This window comes from Ursus arctos, unplaced genomic scaffold (genome assembly GCF_023065955.2).
Source record: "Ursus arctos isolate Adak ecotype North America unplaced genomic scaffold, UrsArc2.0 scaffold_4, whole genome shotgun sequence".
Lineage (NCBI taxonomy): Eukaryota > Metazoa > Chordata > Mammalia > Carnivora > Ursidae > Ursus > Ursus arctos.
This window is the reverse complement of record NW_026623056.1, coordinates 28,869,456-28,886,645: the sequence shown is the minus strand read 5'-3', so window position 1 is coordinate 28,886,645 and position 17,190 is coordinate 28,869,456. Positions and strand designations below refer to the sequence as shown.

General features: G+C 46.1%; 1 protein-coding gene across 10 annotated transcripts in view; it reads left to right on the top strand.

Annotated features, from left to right (window-relative positions):
- The window catches only part of KALRN (kalirin RhoGEF kinase), a 642,459-nt gene that overhangs the window by 567,193 nt on the left and 58,076 nt on the right, over positions 1 to 17,190 (top strand). For 6 of the 10 annotated variants that reach the window (XM_057306496.1, XM_048214817.2, XM_044382637.3 and 3 more), the window contains 2 exons: positions 1,031 to 1,135; positions 14,347 to 14,477. In XM_057306496.1, coding sequence (XP_057162479.1) covers positions 1,031 to 1,135; positions 14,347 to 14,477 — 236 coding nt within the window. Of the gene's footprint in view, positions 1 to 1,030; positions 1,136 to 4,570; positions 4,667 to 14,346; positions 14,478 to 17,190 lie in introns of all 10 variants that reach the window. The other 4 variants (XM_026495196.4, XM_026495187.4, XM_026495202.4 and 1 more) reach the window with 3 other exon arrangements.

The following is a 17,190-nucleotide window of genomic DNA, read 5'->3' as shown; positions in this document are numbered from 1 at the left end:
GATGTGTAATCAATTCGGAGACTGACTAGCACCTAGAATTTCCAGCAAATAGACAACATTTTGCCAGATTTGGAGATAGGGACCTGGGCCCCAGGAGAGCCATTTGGTCACCTAATCCCCTGCTTCTAAGGACTACATCAAAACCTGCTAGTTGAGAATAAGAATAAAAGAAGTTAGACCATTTCCCTTGGAAGTAGAAGGCTGTGTTGGGAGAGTATAGCTGTTTTCAAGTATCTAGAGCAGTGCCACGTATAAAGGGGAGTAGACAACTCCAGGTTGCTCCAGAAGGGAGAATTATGGCTGACAGGTGAAAGTTTACAGAAGGCAAGACTGCGCCTCAAAGAAGAACTTTAATGGAGGTCCACCAGTGATAAAGTGAGCTGTCATGAAAGCAAATAAACACCCGTGCTAGAAGGGTCTGGGACGCCATATGACCTCACATAGCAGTTGGAGAGATCCCTGTATTAGCCGAGAGCTCGGACGGTGTGACCCCTGAAGTCCCTTTCAGAGCTGAGATTCTGTAATCAAAATACAGTGGGTGTGTTTTAGTTGAGGGAATGAGAGCTGTTTTTTTTCTGGCCAGCTAACCTGCTCTAATCAGTGATGTGGCTAAGTGACTCTTCCTGCTGTGTAACCAGACTCTGTGCGTAATTTTATGCTATCTGCCATTTCCCCCTCTGAGAATGACAGTAGAGCCTGATGATACTCAGATTGTCGCTGAATCATCCTTCAAAAGCTAAAAAGTTAGGTTCTGTCTGACCACTCTCAGATTTTTCTATTCCTGACTGATTAATGAGGTAGATGTTTCTCGTGTGTGTGTGTGTGTGTGTTTTCCCCCACTTGAACCTCAGTGTCCTTTGAGATAAGAAGGTGCACCCATTCCACAGAGGACAGTGGGGCTGAAAAAATAAGGATGTGTTGAAGAAGGAGGGTATCATATATTGCTTTTTGAAAAATTCTGAATCCTGAACCATTGGTATCTTTATATGAAACGTAGGACTGTATGGCTAATGCTGCTCTTTTGTTCTAGAAGAACAAGAAAGGTTGGGGCGAAGATGAGCCAGATGAAGAGTCACACACCCCTCTCCCTCCTCCTATGAAGATCTTTGACAATGACCCTACACAGGACGAGATGGTAGGATTTCTTTACGTTCTCACTGGAAAGAACAATGTATAATACATGTGGTTTTGTCACGTGTGTATGGTGAGGGTAGTAATACTCTCTCTCCCTTGTTATCTCTCTGAATCCATAGTGATGTGGATTCCATCTATATTTGGTACGTGACCCCTCCCCCCGCCCTGGAAGTCTGACTTCATTCTGGGCAGTGTAGGGGCGCGTGCCGAAGTCCCAGAGTGGGAATCTGACTGGTGTCTCGTCTTGTTGAGGAAGGGTGATGGCTCTGTCTTTGGAAGCTGCAGATCCTAAAGGGAACTATTTGTCTCCAAACAAGTCTGAGGCGGTTCCAGCCATGATCACTTTGCTGCACCTGACTTCTGAACTATGTCTTAGCTGCCCGTTTTCCCTATACTCAGCACTAAAATCCAGAGAACAGTAGCTTCTGGTCAAGCCCAAATTCTGCAAGCACCACAGGAGGGATGGAGATGCTGCAAGGGGGTGGCGAGCAGGGGGGTTGCTGACAACAGTGGGAAAACCTAAGTGCAGGTTGCCACGTGCTTGCTCTTAGAAACTCCCTGACTCCTGAGCACGCAGAGGCTCACCAGTGCCTGAAGCGTGGATGTCCACGTGGCCTTGAATCGCCCGGCGAGCACCCCGATTGCTCTAGAGGCTCAGCTTGGATGTGCTGCCCGGTACCCGCCGAGGCTCGGGGCTGCGTTAGCCACCCGCTCCGTCACTCATTTTCCTAGCCACCCCTGCTTGCACCACAGCGCGTTTTTCCTGCCTTCTGTTCATGTCGCTGCCCCCTTGGACTCTGCAGGTTTTAACTGTCCTTTACATTTTCTTTTCAGAGTGGTTGTGGTGGTGGTGGTGGCTTAGCCGTCCCTCCGGGGTCTCCTTGTGTTCCCTGCTGTTCCGCCTTTCGGTGGCACAGCCTCCTCTGGGGCGGTGGGGCCAGCAGAAGTGGGGAGCAGATCTTACACCACCACCCGGGATACGGTTCAGAAAGTCCTGCTTGCAGATGCTTCCGCATGTCCGGTGATATCCCCGTTCTTGTGTTCACTCCCTCTGCTTTGTATTTGGATCACGAACCCACAGACATTAGTTGGGGTCTTCCGGGGTGCCACGCGAAAGGGAGAGCCTCTAGGGACAGGACGGTAACTAAGGCGCCCCCCCTCTGTGACTCAGCCGTGAGCAGGGCACGGCGGTGGCCCTCCTGCGGTGATGGTGGTGGCCCGGACTCTTCACCGTTGGAAGGACAAGTAGCCAGAAGCACGGCACGATGCCCATCCTGGCTTCCCAGGAGCAGAAGTGCCCGCGCTTCACACTGAGGTCAGCGCGGGAGCCAACCTGCTGTGTTCCCAGAGGCCTACCCTTGTAAAATGTTCCGCTAACAGTGATAGCCTATGTGGGGCGGAGGACGCTCCTGTCACAGCGCCGGCAGTCCCACACGGCCCTCCGCACCAAGGCACCAGCTGGCACACGATAAGGAAAGGTCATGAACCCTCCCCCTCGAATTCCCTCAAATACAACTTGTTTTGGGGAAGAGGATGTTATGTTGTTTCTGGATAATCTTTAACTGAAAATGCGGACTTACCCCAGACATTTGTGTGGCCTTCTCGTTAGCCAGAAAGAGGGCAGATGGCAACAGTCCCTTTGTGGACACATTTACCCTTCTCAGCCCTGCCTGTTTGATTTCTGTGTGTTTTTCTGAAATATTTGGGGAGCCTCAGAACTTCCAGCAAATGGAGTTGAACATATTGAAATAAGTTTTCACAACAGTCTATAAGGAAGTTTTTAGTCTACTGATTGTAATGTTACACAATCGCCTTAGTTCTCCATGTTCCCTTCTAATATTTGTTCATATGCATGTATGTTTTATTTTTATAATTTTAATATGCACTTGATATGTTCAGTACCTTATTTCATATTTTTTAAGAATCTTATTGATTTTACCTTCATAACTATAATTTTAATAGCTGAGGAAAGTATTTCCCTTATTTGATGTATCATAATTTGCTTGACCAGTCTGTTTTGGGACATCCTGGGTTGTTTCCAGTTTTGCTATCCCAGATAACACTGCCACAGATCACTTTGTACATACAGCATTTGTTCTTTTGACTTCTGTCCTTGGGATAAGTTCCCAGGGGTAGGATTACTAAATCAAAAAGTTGATAGCTTGGATTTCCAAACAGACTTAAGCTCCTTTCCTTCATTCCCCAGAAGAGAAAAAACAGTGTTGTTATCTCTCTCTTAATTATTATTTGACTTTGTTTTACCCCATCTCAGAAACAGAGACCTAGAGTAACTCTTAAATTAGACAACAAATAGCTTCCTTTTTGAAACTCTTCCCCCTAACGTAAGGGACAAACTTGAAGCCAGAGTGTGGCCAGGACATCCAGCTTTTTACCCCTGGGGAAAGCAGTGTCAAAGACCGAAGGAGCATGTGTCCTGGGCCCTGGGAGCACAGTTGCCCTCTGCTTTGCTGTGCCGGGGGAAAGCTCATAAGTGCATGCAGAGTGAACCATTTCTCCCCCAGTTTCTTCTCAAGTAGGAGAAGGAAAATTAAAAACCACTGTCCCTTCGTGAGCAGGATTCCCCAAACCATTGACCGAACAGTCACCTGGACTAGTCAGTCAGTCCTTCTTGCTGGTACAAGGGGAGTGTGGGGCAGACTCTTGGCTTGAGCCTCCTTTCACTGTGAATAAGATAGTCCCTGGTGACTCCAGCATGAGATACACAACTCCTTGCTAAAACCATTTATTACGTCCAGGTGTTTCAGTTGGGGGTCCTTGGCACAAACAGCTATGTTTGTGGAGGTATGTATGTGTGCGTTATCTGTGTGTGTGTGTGTGTGTGTGTGTGTGTGTGTGTGTGCGCGCGGTGCGCGTGTGCACGCGCATGTGCCCACATTTGAGTGGGCAGGGGGTTTCTAGCTTCCTGGTCTTTAAGTGCTCTGCCCTAAAATTTTTGCTTGATACACACTGAAGATATATGTTTAAAATCTGTATTTAAAATGTAAAGCAAAGACAATTTCTCTCCTTTGGACACATTTGAGGCTAGGTTTTTCATACCCTGAAACAGCAATGGGCAGCCCTGTCATGGCCAAAGTTCTGTCTGTCCCTCTCCCCTGTTGCTGACAGTGGGTGCAGCCCTTACCTATCAGCCTCCTGGAAACTCAGCAAACCCTGCCCTCTGCTCCTCTGGAGGCCTGCCTAAGGAGAGCCTTGTCCCATTCCTGCTTTGTCGCTGGCCAGAATTCCTGACAAGGGGTCAGGCAGGCCTGTCCCACACCCACACCACCTCCTATCTCCCTCTATGATCTCTTGCCTCTAAACATAAAGCTTTGCTTCCCTTGCCTGCCTTGAGCTGTGGACTTGCTGTTTTGCTTCCTAATTGCTATTCCTCATTCCTTGCTAATCTGCTTTTCCTTTGCTGCTCAATGTCTTGCAGTCCTCCTCTTTGCTAGCAGCCCGGCAGGCTTCCACTGAAGTACCTTCTGCTGCAGACCTTGTCAGTGCAATAGAACAATTGGTCAAAAGCAAGCTGGTAAGTGGGGGTCCTGGAGGCAGTTCTGTGTGTGTCTCACCTCCATGCGGCTCCCAGGGCCTGGCATCTATCTGCCATGGCCTCCTTTGCACCTGTCCTCATTCCTCCTATAGGATTGTTTCTAGCTGATGATGGTTTCCAAAAAACCTGTGCCCCAAAGTCTTTTTAGCTTTTTTTTTTCTTGGAATGGGCATGGGCAATTAATAGGCCCTTTTGGGATTATGGCATTGATGAAAGGAAAAAAATATACAAGACAAAATAGCCTCCCTGTGAGCCCGGTCCACTGACCTACAGGGATGCGGCATTTGGACAGTGACTGGTGTGTGTCTGGTTAGCCCTGAAGCTAACTTGGCTGCTGAGACATGGAACATGGATTGGGTCTTGGAAAGTACCAGATAATTTTATTTGGAGACCCCAGACAATTTTCTAGCTCGCAGAATCTTGCAAAAGTAGATTGCTGATTATAAAGGGGAATAAGCAAAAGTGTGCAGATACCTCACCACAAGAGATTAGGGGAGCTGGTGCATACCCCCATCGTGGGGGAAAACCGAACTTATGCCACTGAAAACTGGCCTAGCTTGTGACTGTCTCAGAGGCCAATCAGATCACTACAGAAAAGGGGTTATGGGTCTGGCTGCTTTAGGGTTTGGGCACCATGCTGGTGAAAGAGCTTGTTTTTGGATAATGCTATTCCTCTACCGCCTGTTTTTACACTGATGCGTATCCCTACGGGATGGCAATTTGAAGCATTCTCCTTGCCCTTCACCCTCATCCGTGTCGCTTGTTTGGTTTTTCCTGCAACTCTCATTAGGGTAAATGTCTGTGCTTCTGCCAGACTTCTTTTGGGCGGTTCTGCTAATCAGCACCATTTAAACCCTTCTCCCCTTAGCCCAGGAATTAGAGGAAAATGCTGGATGCCGTGCAGGGAACGCTGCCCGACCATAATTCTGATTACAGTAATTCCCTCTTCAAATCTCCCAGCTTAGAGAGTACTGATGAAATTTAACACATGATTTTCTTCTTCTCCTTCCAAGTTTTCCTTCCTAAGTTAGAAAGACTATTTCAGCTGATGTTTTTACTAAGTGTGTCTAACTCTTGAGGGTTGTCCATTTTCCCGCCACCACCCTCCCTGTCTCACGGGTGGGAGTCGAGTGCTCTCTCAGGCACTCCATTGGCTTTTCAAGGCTTGCCTTTGTGACCACTCCCCAGTTACTCTCCTTTCCTCTCCACACTGACCCACACACCCTCTTCGTTCTCCAAATACTAACGGTGTTTTTCCTTAAAAATCATCCTTTGTTTTTTTCTTTACATTTCCCCTTTCACCACCTGAGCCTGAGCCCTGACCTCATGCCTGGACTATTGCAGTAGCTCCCCTGCCCCAGTCTGCCTCCCTCCTGGGCCTCGGTCTCCTGGCGGGTCTTCCACAAGCACCGCTATTGCCTCCCTCCTCAGTGAAGTTTCACTGCCTCCCTCTTGCCTACACAGTCGTCTCCGGTGTGGGGGTGCCTTCAGATACACAAGACACTTTATTGAGGTCCAGGAAGACAATTTTAGAATCTCTTCATCTCGTCATTTAAAAATGATTAGGCATATATTTTATTGTATACGTAATGATAATACGGTAGCACAGAAATACATGTTATAAATACGTTACATGTTTTGGCGATGTTATGACCTAAATTACATTTACTGATAGAGGTAAATGATCAAAGTTTGGAGATCACTGGATAAAATACTCCATGGATAAAATTCACACTTGTCCAGTATTCTAATGCTTTGTAGCCAGCCTACTGCCACTTACTTATTCTGGTTGATGAACTCTGCTCCAACCAAATTGTTTTCCTCGTGCACTTGGCTTTCCTCCCTCCAAGTTTCTGTTCATACCACCCTACTTCTCTGGAACATTCCCCCTCTTATTTTTGCTTATCTAAAGCATAACAGTCCTTCAGGGCCCCACTGGAATCTCATCTGCCCAGAAGGGCTTCCCTGACCAGCCCAGGCCAGATTTCCTCTGCAGTCCCACGGCAATTACTGTGTAAGCCACACACTGCCAGGCACAGCTCTTAGATAGTTCTGTTGGGTTATTTGTTAAAGTGTCTTAATCTTTTCATTATCTTAATCTGTGCCGCTTCCCTACCCAGCAAGATGATTGGTCATTTAGGACATTATTTTCCCCTCCTCCATTAGTACACTGGAGACTTTTACACTCATACATCAGTAGACTCTTGTTTCCAAAAGGCTGTATTTTTCTATATTTTGGATTCCCTTTATCCTGCTATTACTGCTCACCTTAGCACTGCTGGGAGTCCCCACAGCCCTCTAGTTGTGTGATCAGCGTGGCTGCTGTTAAACAGGTAAGTGCAGATATTGAGAAGTCTCATGAGAGCAAGTTTCCCAGAGGAGAGGAAGTGGAGGGTGTTGGTGGAGCAGATCAGCCCTGTAACAGGCCCTCAACAAACCTCTATCAGATGAGTGGCTGCTCTGTGGTACGTTCCCAAAATAAGAACTTTAACTTCTTCCCCCACCAATAAGTACTCCTTGAGGACCTGCAAAGAACCCAGAATTATAGAGATTTCTTTGGCCAAACAAGTAAAACCAAGCCCATATCATGAAGGGGAATGAGGGAGCAGCAGTTTTCAGAATCTTCTCACCAAAATTGGATCCTTTGTCCTTCCCTCTACTTTCTCTTTCTTCCCATCCCAGTACCTGCCCACTGTGGGAGAGCAGTGAAGCAACAGTAGGTGGCTGTTTCCCCAGGCATGTTTGCATTTTTATCTCTGAGACTTGTATTCCTACTCCTCATTAGCTCTTTCGCTGAGAAGAGGGTAAGACCTAGAACCTACGAAAGTTTCAGAGTTTTTATTTGACCGTAAGTACAACAGTGTGACAGCTGCCAAAATGGCCAGTGTGTTCATAGGCTAGGTTAGTGAAAGCACAATGAACAATCAAGGAGAGTAACAGCCCCGTTGTCCTCAGAGTTCTTCAGCCCATAGCTGCCATGAGTAGTGTGTGAGTCATGTAACAGGTTCTGAATGCCGCATTCTGAAGTGCTCTTGAACTCAGGGGAAGGGCCCCAGAGGTGGTAAACAGTACCATGTGGTCCATATCATTTGAAGGAAAGTTGAAGGTACTGGGTTAAATTGGGGGAGAAGTTAGGAGAGAGAAGGCTCATGAGAGCTTTCCTGAATTCATTGAGGACTGCTGTGGGAAAGAAGGGTTGGTCTCACTCTTTGTTGCTCCAGAGGGTGGAACCTAGACCTGTGGGTGGAAGTTATCTTAGTTCAGTATGAGATGAGATAGTAAGTTCCTTTCCAATTCACAGAGTCTGGAAATTTTACAGGAGCATCTAGCGTACTTGGACTTTTATATCTAGGGCTTGGATTCTTTATATTTTCTTTTTTGGTTGCTCCAGAGATAGCACCAAATTCTGCTCTATCCAAAAGCCTGGAGATCCCTCATGTTTTGGAGTCCCAGAGCTGCCCTTAGTGCGTTGTGGTCACATGGTCATGACGGCACCGAGGCTTCTGCCCCAGAGCTGCTGGTAGGAAACAAGGGTAGGTATTCTCCAGCTCACCTATAATACAGACCAAAACCCTTGAAGCTCCCCCAGGACTCCTCTGACAAGTTCTTCTGGACATTATGGACACTTCTGAGTTCTCATCTGCCAGCCTTGGTCTTTAATCATTGCTTTTATTTAGCAAGAGAAGATGCCCACCCACCTCCCCCCCGCAAGATAGATCTCACACATTTTTTCCACGTTTTGTATTAAGATATTGTCTCAAATTCCAAGCCAGGAATAAGGACTTTCCCTGTGTGCTTTTTTCTCTTTATTTTTTTAAGTAAACTCTACCCCCAATGTAGGACTCAAACTGACAACCCCAAGATCAAGAGTCACATGCTCTACCAACCAAGCCAGCCAAGTGCCCCTCCCTGTGTGACTTTTAATAAAGCTTTTCCTACATGTGAGGATGGGTGGTGGCAGTGGCGGGTATGTAGGGAATCAGAGACCTGGGTTGTAGTCCTGCCTTGGCTACTTATTGTGTAGCCGTATGCACGTTACTGAGTCTACTTGGACCCCTCTTTTATCTCCTGTATCAGCAGTGATGGTTCTGTCCACCTGAATCTTATCTCAAAAGAGATACTGTGATGATTGAGTAGGTGTGAATGTGCTTTGTAAAATGATAAGCAAGCACCCTACAGATGTTAGCTCTTAGCCACCTCATCTGTGATCTGTGTTGTGAATGTCAGGGCAAGGGAACAGTGCCATGGCTTTCTTCCATAACCATGTCCTGGGCCATGGGGGCACAGTATTTGTCAGCCAATAGTTAGTGGTTGGGTGAACAGGGCAGGGTAATAGCTTAACATTCTATGTGATTCGGTTTTATTCCTCAAGTTCGAGGAACAAGAGCTTCCTCGCCATGTGAAAAATCTCGTGTGTCTCTAAACAGCCATAGGATTTCACAGCCTGCCTGAGATGAAGATCGAGCCTCTAGAAAGAATGCCTCCTCTCTGAGCCCTTGCCCTCAGATGGCATGTCACAGTAGTTCACTGGGCTTGGGATGGTCCCGATGGCCCCTTGACTGGTAATCCTCTGCCTTTGGGGTACGAGCCGGCCGGGATTGAGCTCCTGTTCAGTCCCCCTGGTGGCCTGGCATCCTAGAACGGGTCTGCCTACTTCAGTAGGACTTCCCGCCCTCTGGTTCTCCTGCTTTGATAGCATTCAGGGCCACAGGCCAGCCCTGTGGGCCACGAAACACGGCTAGGGCCAGGCTGCATCCGTGTGTATGTATGCTTTGCTCTCCTCTAGGTGAATTGGCCTGCTCTGTCAGTGGCAAGGTAGAGTTCGCCAAAGTTAAGAGCCCAGAGGGGAGGAAATATTGGCCACATCACACCCATCGTGGTGTGTGTTTTGAGGCACTAGGTGCCTTCTGGCCTCCCTCTATGAAGAAAGGTTCCTGAACTTGTTGAAATAGAAAAGTTTCGATTTCCACCAAAAAAAAATTTAACACAAAGTCACAAACCTGAAATATCATTTGTCTAAACATGACATTTTCTTTTTTTTTAATAATATTTTTTTATTATATTATGTTAGTCACCATACAGTACATCCCTGGTTTTTGATGTAAAGTTCCATGATTCATTCCTTGCGTATAACACCCAGTGCACCGTGTGATACGTGCCCTCCTTACTACCCATCACCGGCCTATCCCAATCCCCACCTCCCTCCCCTCTGAAGCCCTCAGTTTGTTTCCCAGAGTCCGTAGTCTCTCATGGTTCATTAAACATGACATTTTCTACTATACAGTTATCTTCTTCCCCATCCCTACCCTTAATTTGCCTGGAAATGACTCTGGTCTAGTACTTTTTGTCCAGAGAACAGTATATAAATTTTTAGAGCAGGGTGGGGCAGCTAAGAGGTTGGTGTCCTGTGTGGTGCTGTGGTGCGTGGTGCTGGATCAGCACCCTTATCTGTTGTTTTATCAGATGACCTTTGACCTCTCCCCAAGAGTCCCATAGTACATTCAGGAAATTCTTGGACTCATACTATGTGCCAGCTCTGAAATCGAGCATGGGACCTTCCTTAATGGAGCTCACAGTCTAGGGTTAGTGCTCAAAACGCACTCCTGCCTGGACTCCTGCAACATTTCCTCCCTGACTGCAGTCTGACCTGTCTCTACATGACTACCAGATGGAGTTTCTTTTCTTTTCTTTCTTCTTTTTAAAAAACTTTTTAATAGTTTTTTTTTTGTTTTTTGGTTTTCTCTACTAATAAAAGCAAAATATGCTCATTCAAGAAAAATTAGAATAAGGACAAGGGTATAAACACAAATTATATCACTGATAATATCACCATCTAGACATATTCAGTACTGAAATATTGATATATTTTCTCCTAGACTCTTTTAAAAATAATGTAATTAATTAGAGAGTATAGAAAAGTGAAGTCCTTTTTTTCCTTTACTCTCATATCAAAAACATTTTCCCAAGTCATGAAAGGTCTTTAGGAACATTAAGACTGATCTTCCTAAAACCTTAATCATGTCACTCCCTTGCTTCAAATCCTTTCCTCGTTGGTTTAGAAAGTGAAGTCTCTACTTGTTAATGCGACACACAGGCTCCCCAAGATATGGCCCTGCGTACTTCTCCAGGGTTGTTGTCTCACTCCTCCCCTCTTCCTTCCCAAGGGCTCATTCACCCCCACTCACACAATACACAGTCACTTGTCGCCACCCCTCACCCCTGGCCCCTTTTACACCCTATATTCTACCTGTGTGGGCTGCTTTCAGCTGCCCAGGCTGCCCTGTGTAGGTTCACAGCTTGATCCTTTACTCAGAGTGCTGCTTGGGCCTGGAACGCTCTGCCATCAGGGGATCCAGTGAAATCCCTATTTCTCAATACTCAGGTCAAGCATTGCCTCTTCCTTTCCCTCCCCTCTCCACCCTCTCCTCCCCAGAGAGCAGCCTGCTCCTTTTTTCATCCTCCTTGGTACCTCTTCCGTCTAGAATAGTACCCATAACAGCTTAGATTGGGGGGGCGGGGAAGGAAGCCAATCCTATTCATCTTCATTTCTGCAGTGCTTGGCAAATACTTAGCACAGAGTAGATGCTCAATGAATAGTGGCCTGAGTACAGACAGATGGTCAGTTGCGGTATTGTGTAACGACTGGTGTACAGGGGTGTGTAATGGGTGTTTATAGAAATCCTGAGGAGGGGCATTTTATGGGTGTGTGACCCCCAATCCAGCAAACAGGAAATGTGTTCATTTTCAATGTGGGGACAGCCTTCCTCTATACTTAATCTACTGCTTTGAATCCTATATGCATTTCTGTCCTTGGCCTTAGACCAACTGGAGGAACTTTTGTAGCCCTCTCCTCCTACACCTTCTCTTTTGCCTGCTGAGACTGTTGTGGCCTGAGCAAGGCAGAAGTCCTCCCACTACTCATCAGCCAGCCACTGCTGCCTGCCTCCCACCAGGAGCAGCACAGACAGTGGCAGGTTGCCCCCACTTGCCTGTGGCTGGGACCCAGCATCCCCACTCTAGCCCTGCTAGCCAGGTCCTCAGAGGGAATGGCATTTGAGTTACAAGCATTGATAACCAACACCATTATGAGGCAGATTACCCAGACTACAGCTTAGCCAGACCCTTTATTTCGCTCTTCCTCCTCTCTCACTGCCTCTGCCCTGCTCACCCCCTCACAGAGTCTTCCCCAGAGATAATTTGGGTTTCTTTGCTCATAGAACAGGTCAGGCAGGAAGATATGGGACATATTTACCTGTGTGACACTTCGGGCTCCTTAGATGTCCCTCATTCTAGAAGGTTGAAAATGGACTGTGCCAAGCAGTGCCCCACAGGAGAGCCTTGTAGACAGAGATGTAAGCCTGTTTGCCTGGGCCTTGCAGTCAGCATCCTGCCAGCCAACAGGCTGCAGAACAAAGGCTGTAATAGGACAATGGAACAAGAAGGAAGGGAAGTAAAAGCCATGTAATCAGATCAATCACCAGCTGGGCCCATCTGCCTGGGAGCCTGTCTCTGGCGATGGCACCAGGGAACAGGTCACATGTCTTGAAAAGCCTGCTTGTCCACTGGCTTGTCAGACCCCAGCACCAGACACTCTCATTTCCTTAATAACTGGTTACAGATCCTGAATCTATAAATTTAGCTAAACTCTCCTTGACCTTTCTGTATTTTTAGCCTATGCTTCTTCTCAGGATAACAACTTCCACGGTTGATGACTTGTCCTGTAAAATAACTTCATGTCAAGTTAAAAGAAATTCTCTGTCTCTCGAACTTGAAGATGCTATCTTCTTAAGTCTAGTTTCGGGTGTTGGTAACAAATTCATGCTTGGCTCTTGGTGCATTTTGTTGATTTGGGGGTGGGGGGGGGAAAGAAGGTTTACATCTCTTCTCAGCTTTAAATTTTTCTGCTGTAAGACTTTTTTAAAAGATTTGTTCATTTATTTAAGATTTTATTTATTTGAGAGAGAGCACAAGCAGAGAGAACGGCAGAGGCAGAGGGAGAAGCAGACTCCCCACTGAGCAAGGAGCCCAATGTAGCAGGGCTCGATTCCAGGACCCTGGGATCATGACCCAAGCCAAAGGCAGACGCTTAACCAACTGAGCCACAGGTGCCCCTTACTCATTTATTTTAGAGAGAGAAAGAGAGAGAGTGGGGAAGCGACACAGAGAGAGGGAGAGGGAGAATCTCAAGCAAACTCCCCATTGAGCATGGAGCCCAACGTGGGGCATGATCTCACAACCCCAAGATCATGACCTGAGCCAAAACCAAGAGTCGGATGCTTAACTGACCGAGACACCCAGGCACCCCTCAGCTTTAAGTCTTAATATCCACCACCTGTTCTCATATAATGAATGACCCATTGGACACCTCATTTACTTTTTGTTTTATTCCCCTGGACTTCTCCTACTTTTATCTGTCCTATCTTGAAGTACAGCAGCTATGAGAATTTAGACAGATACTCCAAGTGCAGGCTGTTTAACACCATGCCTTTTGTTTCTCCGACCTTTTTGGAGACTTTTTGATCTTCGTGACTTTAACCTTAAGGCTGATGTTTTCAAAGACTTCCAAAGTGAAGCCTTTCCTTTGAGCCGCAGAGGCTGTTGTCAACAGGCCTCTTGTGTGGGTAGTTTGGGTTAGACTCCCATATTTGCTTTAGAGTCGCTCACCTTGACCTTGGTCTCCAGGCTTACTGTGTACCAGCATTGCTTCTGCCAAGTTCCATAATGAAATGCTAAGTGTCGCTGTGTGATCTTTCTTCGAGGACACCTGTAAAAATGCTAAGATTGGCCCCATTTTTTAATACCCTCCTTGTTAACAGCTCCAAGGAGGGGGGAGAACTCATCATTGTAAAATACTTCTAATTTCTCAAGGGATTATACAACTCTTGTCTCTGTCTATTCCTTAGAAATCTGTAGAAAGGAGAGGTATGATTTGAAAATTGAAAAAAACTGAAGTATGCATGGAATAATTGCATCTGTCTCACTTAAGATCATCCAGTGACCAGCAGATTTGGGGTTAGAATCCTTTGCCCTTAACTCTTTCTAGAGTACTATATTAAAGCTTTACCTTGTTTCTCAATCCTGCAGCATCTTAATTAAAAGAAATTAAAGGGATTCAGAAATGAAAGAAAACCCTTGGTAAATAACCTTAGCAAAGATATTTTTAGGAAAGGCTAAATCTATTGACCTATTCCTGTCTACATCTCATTGGCCTCTTGGGGGAAAAAATGTAGCTGATTTAACAAACATGAATTTACCCAACTAGCTCTCCTGTAACTACCCTCCCCTTTCCAATTGGCATTTGATGGTCCCACAACTGGTTTTCTTGTCTAACTGCTTCATTAGCATAGAATTGCAATGATTAGCTTTACCTCTGCAGCTCTTACCCAGATATAAGTCACTTTGACAATTTTCATTATGTCAGGAAATTGGCAGCACATGACGCCAAATTCATCCTGATTGCCGGAGAAGGCAGCAGCTCTGGGCAGTCTGCTGCAGGGAGATGGGAGTACCTGGCCTCCTGGCACTGCACTGATGTTCAGTGAGAACAGCCTTGGCTACTGATCTACCAAGCTGGCTGCTGCTAGGCTGGAGGGGACACAAGAGCCTCCAGATGACTTTTCAATGTTCACTTCCTAAGGCTGTTTTTCTTCTCTTTTCAGAGTCTAGAAGGAGGCTCCTACCGGGGAAGCTTGAAAGACCCTGTAGGCTGCCTGAATGAGGGGATGACCCCCCCCACACCTCCTAGAAACCTGGAAGAAGAACAGAAAGCCAAGGCCCTGAGAGGCCGGATGTAAGTGACTTCTCCAGATGCTACCCTAGTACACGTGTGGACAATGGGCTACGGTCGGAGGAAGTTTGGGGAGGATTACAGAGGAGTTCCCCACACTGTATTTCCACGGATATCATTCATTCTAAGTAAAGGTGACCTAGATCTGTGCAGTGTACATTGATAAACAAGGCACTGCAGTGGCACTGACTTAAAGAATTATAGGCTGAAGTATTATCTGGGAGATAGCAGCTATTATTGACAAAGTGTGGTTGTAACCAAGGTCTGTTAGAAATTTAAAACATGCTGGGGCGCCTGGGTGGCTCAGTCAGTTAAGCGTCTGCCTTTGGCTGAGGTCATGATCCCAGGGTCCTGGGATCCAGCCCTGCATTGGGCTCCCTGCTCAGCGGGGAGCCTGCTTCTCCTCTTCCTCTGCGTGCTGGTGCGCGCACATGAGCGCACGCGTGCGCATGCTCTCCCTCTCTCAAATAAGTAAATAAATATTAAAAAGAAAAAATAACACGTGCTGATAAAAGGAAAACAACAAAGTGCAGGAAACTATGGGACTATTGCTATGGTCCCATATTAGAGAATCCATGGTAGAAAGTCTGGTGGAGTTTCACCTGAGGGAACATTGCTCAAATGCAGGGAAGTCATGTATAGGAAAGGCATCTCTTGTGCAGCTGGCCAGGGCCTAGCTCCGCTACTTCTCTAACCGTTTAATTTTGCATCCATTTGTGGGCCTGGCTCCAAGAGAACCTCTTCACTTTTTTTAATAGTTGGGGGTAAATGAAATTCACATTACAGCCCATTTCACAAAAACCCATACTTTATGCAAGGTTTGAGTTATCCACCCTGATGTCGAGTCTGTCTTCTGTTATTTGAGATGATCAAGAAGGTATCAGATACCATTAATGCAAAACCACAATTCCTCCAAAACTTTAGTTTTCCTTTTTCTCAGGTTTGACTCCGTGTTGGAAGCAGAGCTTGATGAGTCTTGGATGTGGCCTCGTGTGTGAGAGACTGTAAAGCCGAGAGAACTGGTCCCTTTGCTAATTAGTCTGTCCTTCTCCCTCGGCTCGTCGTTCCTTTAGCCTGGTCACAGACATGAGGATTACCAAAAATGAGTGAGGCCAGGTCCTTCCGTTGCCTGGAAACAGGCAAAGTGAATATTTATGACTTTCTTTCCTAGGAAACAAAAGTAGAAACATCATAGTCAGGGCCTGGCCTCAGAGCAGGGCTGTCACCTCACAGTGGAGCTGAGCAAGTATCTCTTCAGTTCCAAACTTACCCCTCAACTTTATGGGTACTCAGGGGAACCCCAAGAATGGAATAGAGGTAGAAAAATCCCTAATGGAATTCCATCCTTAAATGGAAATTTTCTAGGACTTGTACAAAGCTGCTTCTCTTTAGCTTCTCAGGGTTGTTTTTATATAGATGAGGCAGCGTTGGAGCCGATGTTTCAGTCCTTTGTCAAGCCAAGCAAAACTCAGATCAGGGAGGAGACCTGTGGGGTAGCAGGTGGTCCTTGGCAAAGTCTGTCACTGCTCTTGTCACTTCAGCTGAACAGGCCCGTGAGCAGTCATGTAAGCCATTGTCCTGCTTCCACATGTGCTGTTGTCTGGTTTTGCTCTGACAGGCAAAAGTGTGTTGCCTCTTTTACTCTCTTTACCCATTTCTTCCCCCTCTTCTTACTCTTCGGCTGACTCCACAGCTCTCCACATCCTGAACTATCCTGAAAATCCAGCTACTACAATATCTCATTGCTCTTGCTGTAACTTATGGCCATGATGAAAGAGAGGATATATACATGTCTAATTGTGAACCCTGTGTGAGGAGAGAGGCCGGGGAGTGGGGGGGCGGGGGTGAGGTGCAGAGAATGGAGACTCAGCCCCAGACATCGAAGGGTTAAATGGGAGCTCCGTGGAGAAAAGATGAAAACAAATAGTTATCTGTCCAGGACAAGAAAAAAGCTGAGAATGGTCCCGATTGCCTTCAGGTTTTAGTTCCTCATGCATTGAACGATAGGTGTTGAACACCCATTAGGCACCAAGGTATGGGATATATCAGTGAGTAAAATAAACAATAACAATAAAAGAAAAGTCCTTGCTCTCATGGCAAGTGTACACTATAAAAGGGAGAAATTATACAGTAAACAAAATAAGAATAAATTATCTAATATGTTAGAAACTGGAAAAAGGAAAAATAGTGGGGGAGATTTGGAGTACGGTTGAGGCCATGTTGCAGTTTTAAATGCTTCTGACATTTGCACAAAGACTAGAAGGAGGTAAGGAATAAGCCACTAGCCAAGGCCATTAGCCATGGAGGAAAAGTGTTCTTGGCTGAGGAAACAGCCAGTGCAAAGGTTCTAAGAGATTTCCTGTGCAAGACCAGCCATTCTCCACCATTGTGAAACATAGAAGTTAGAATTAGGTCTGACCTGTAGCTGGCAGAAGTTTAGTTGGATAACATTTACTTTGTAAATAACCTTTACTAATAAGAACCAAACATTTGTTAAAATGCTTTATTATCAGTTCAATTTATTTGGCAATTAATCATGTACTGTCTTGTGCTGCATGTAACTTAAATCTTTTATGGACCTTTTCAGAACATATATTAATGTGTCATGATCTCCCCCCAAGTATTTCATCAGGCCTTCAAGAGAAGTGATGCCAGGCCCACTAGCAGCACCTAGCCTAATCAGTCAGAGCATAGGATAAAAATATCGCCTGGAGAC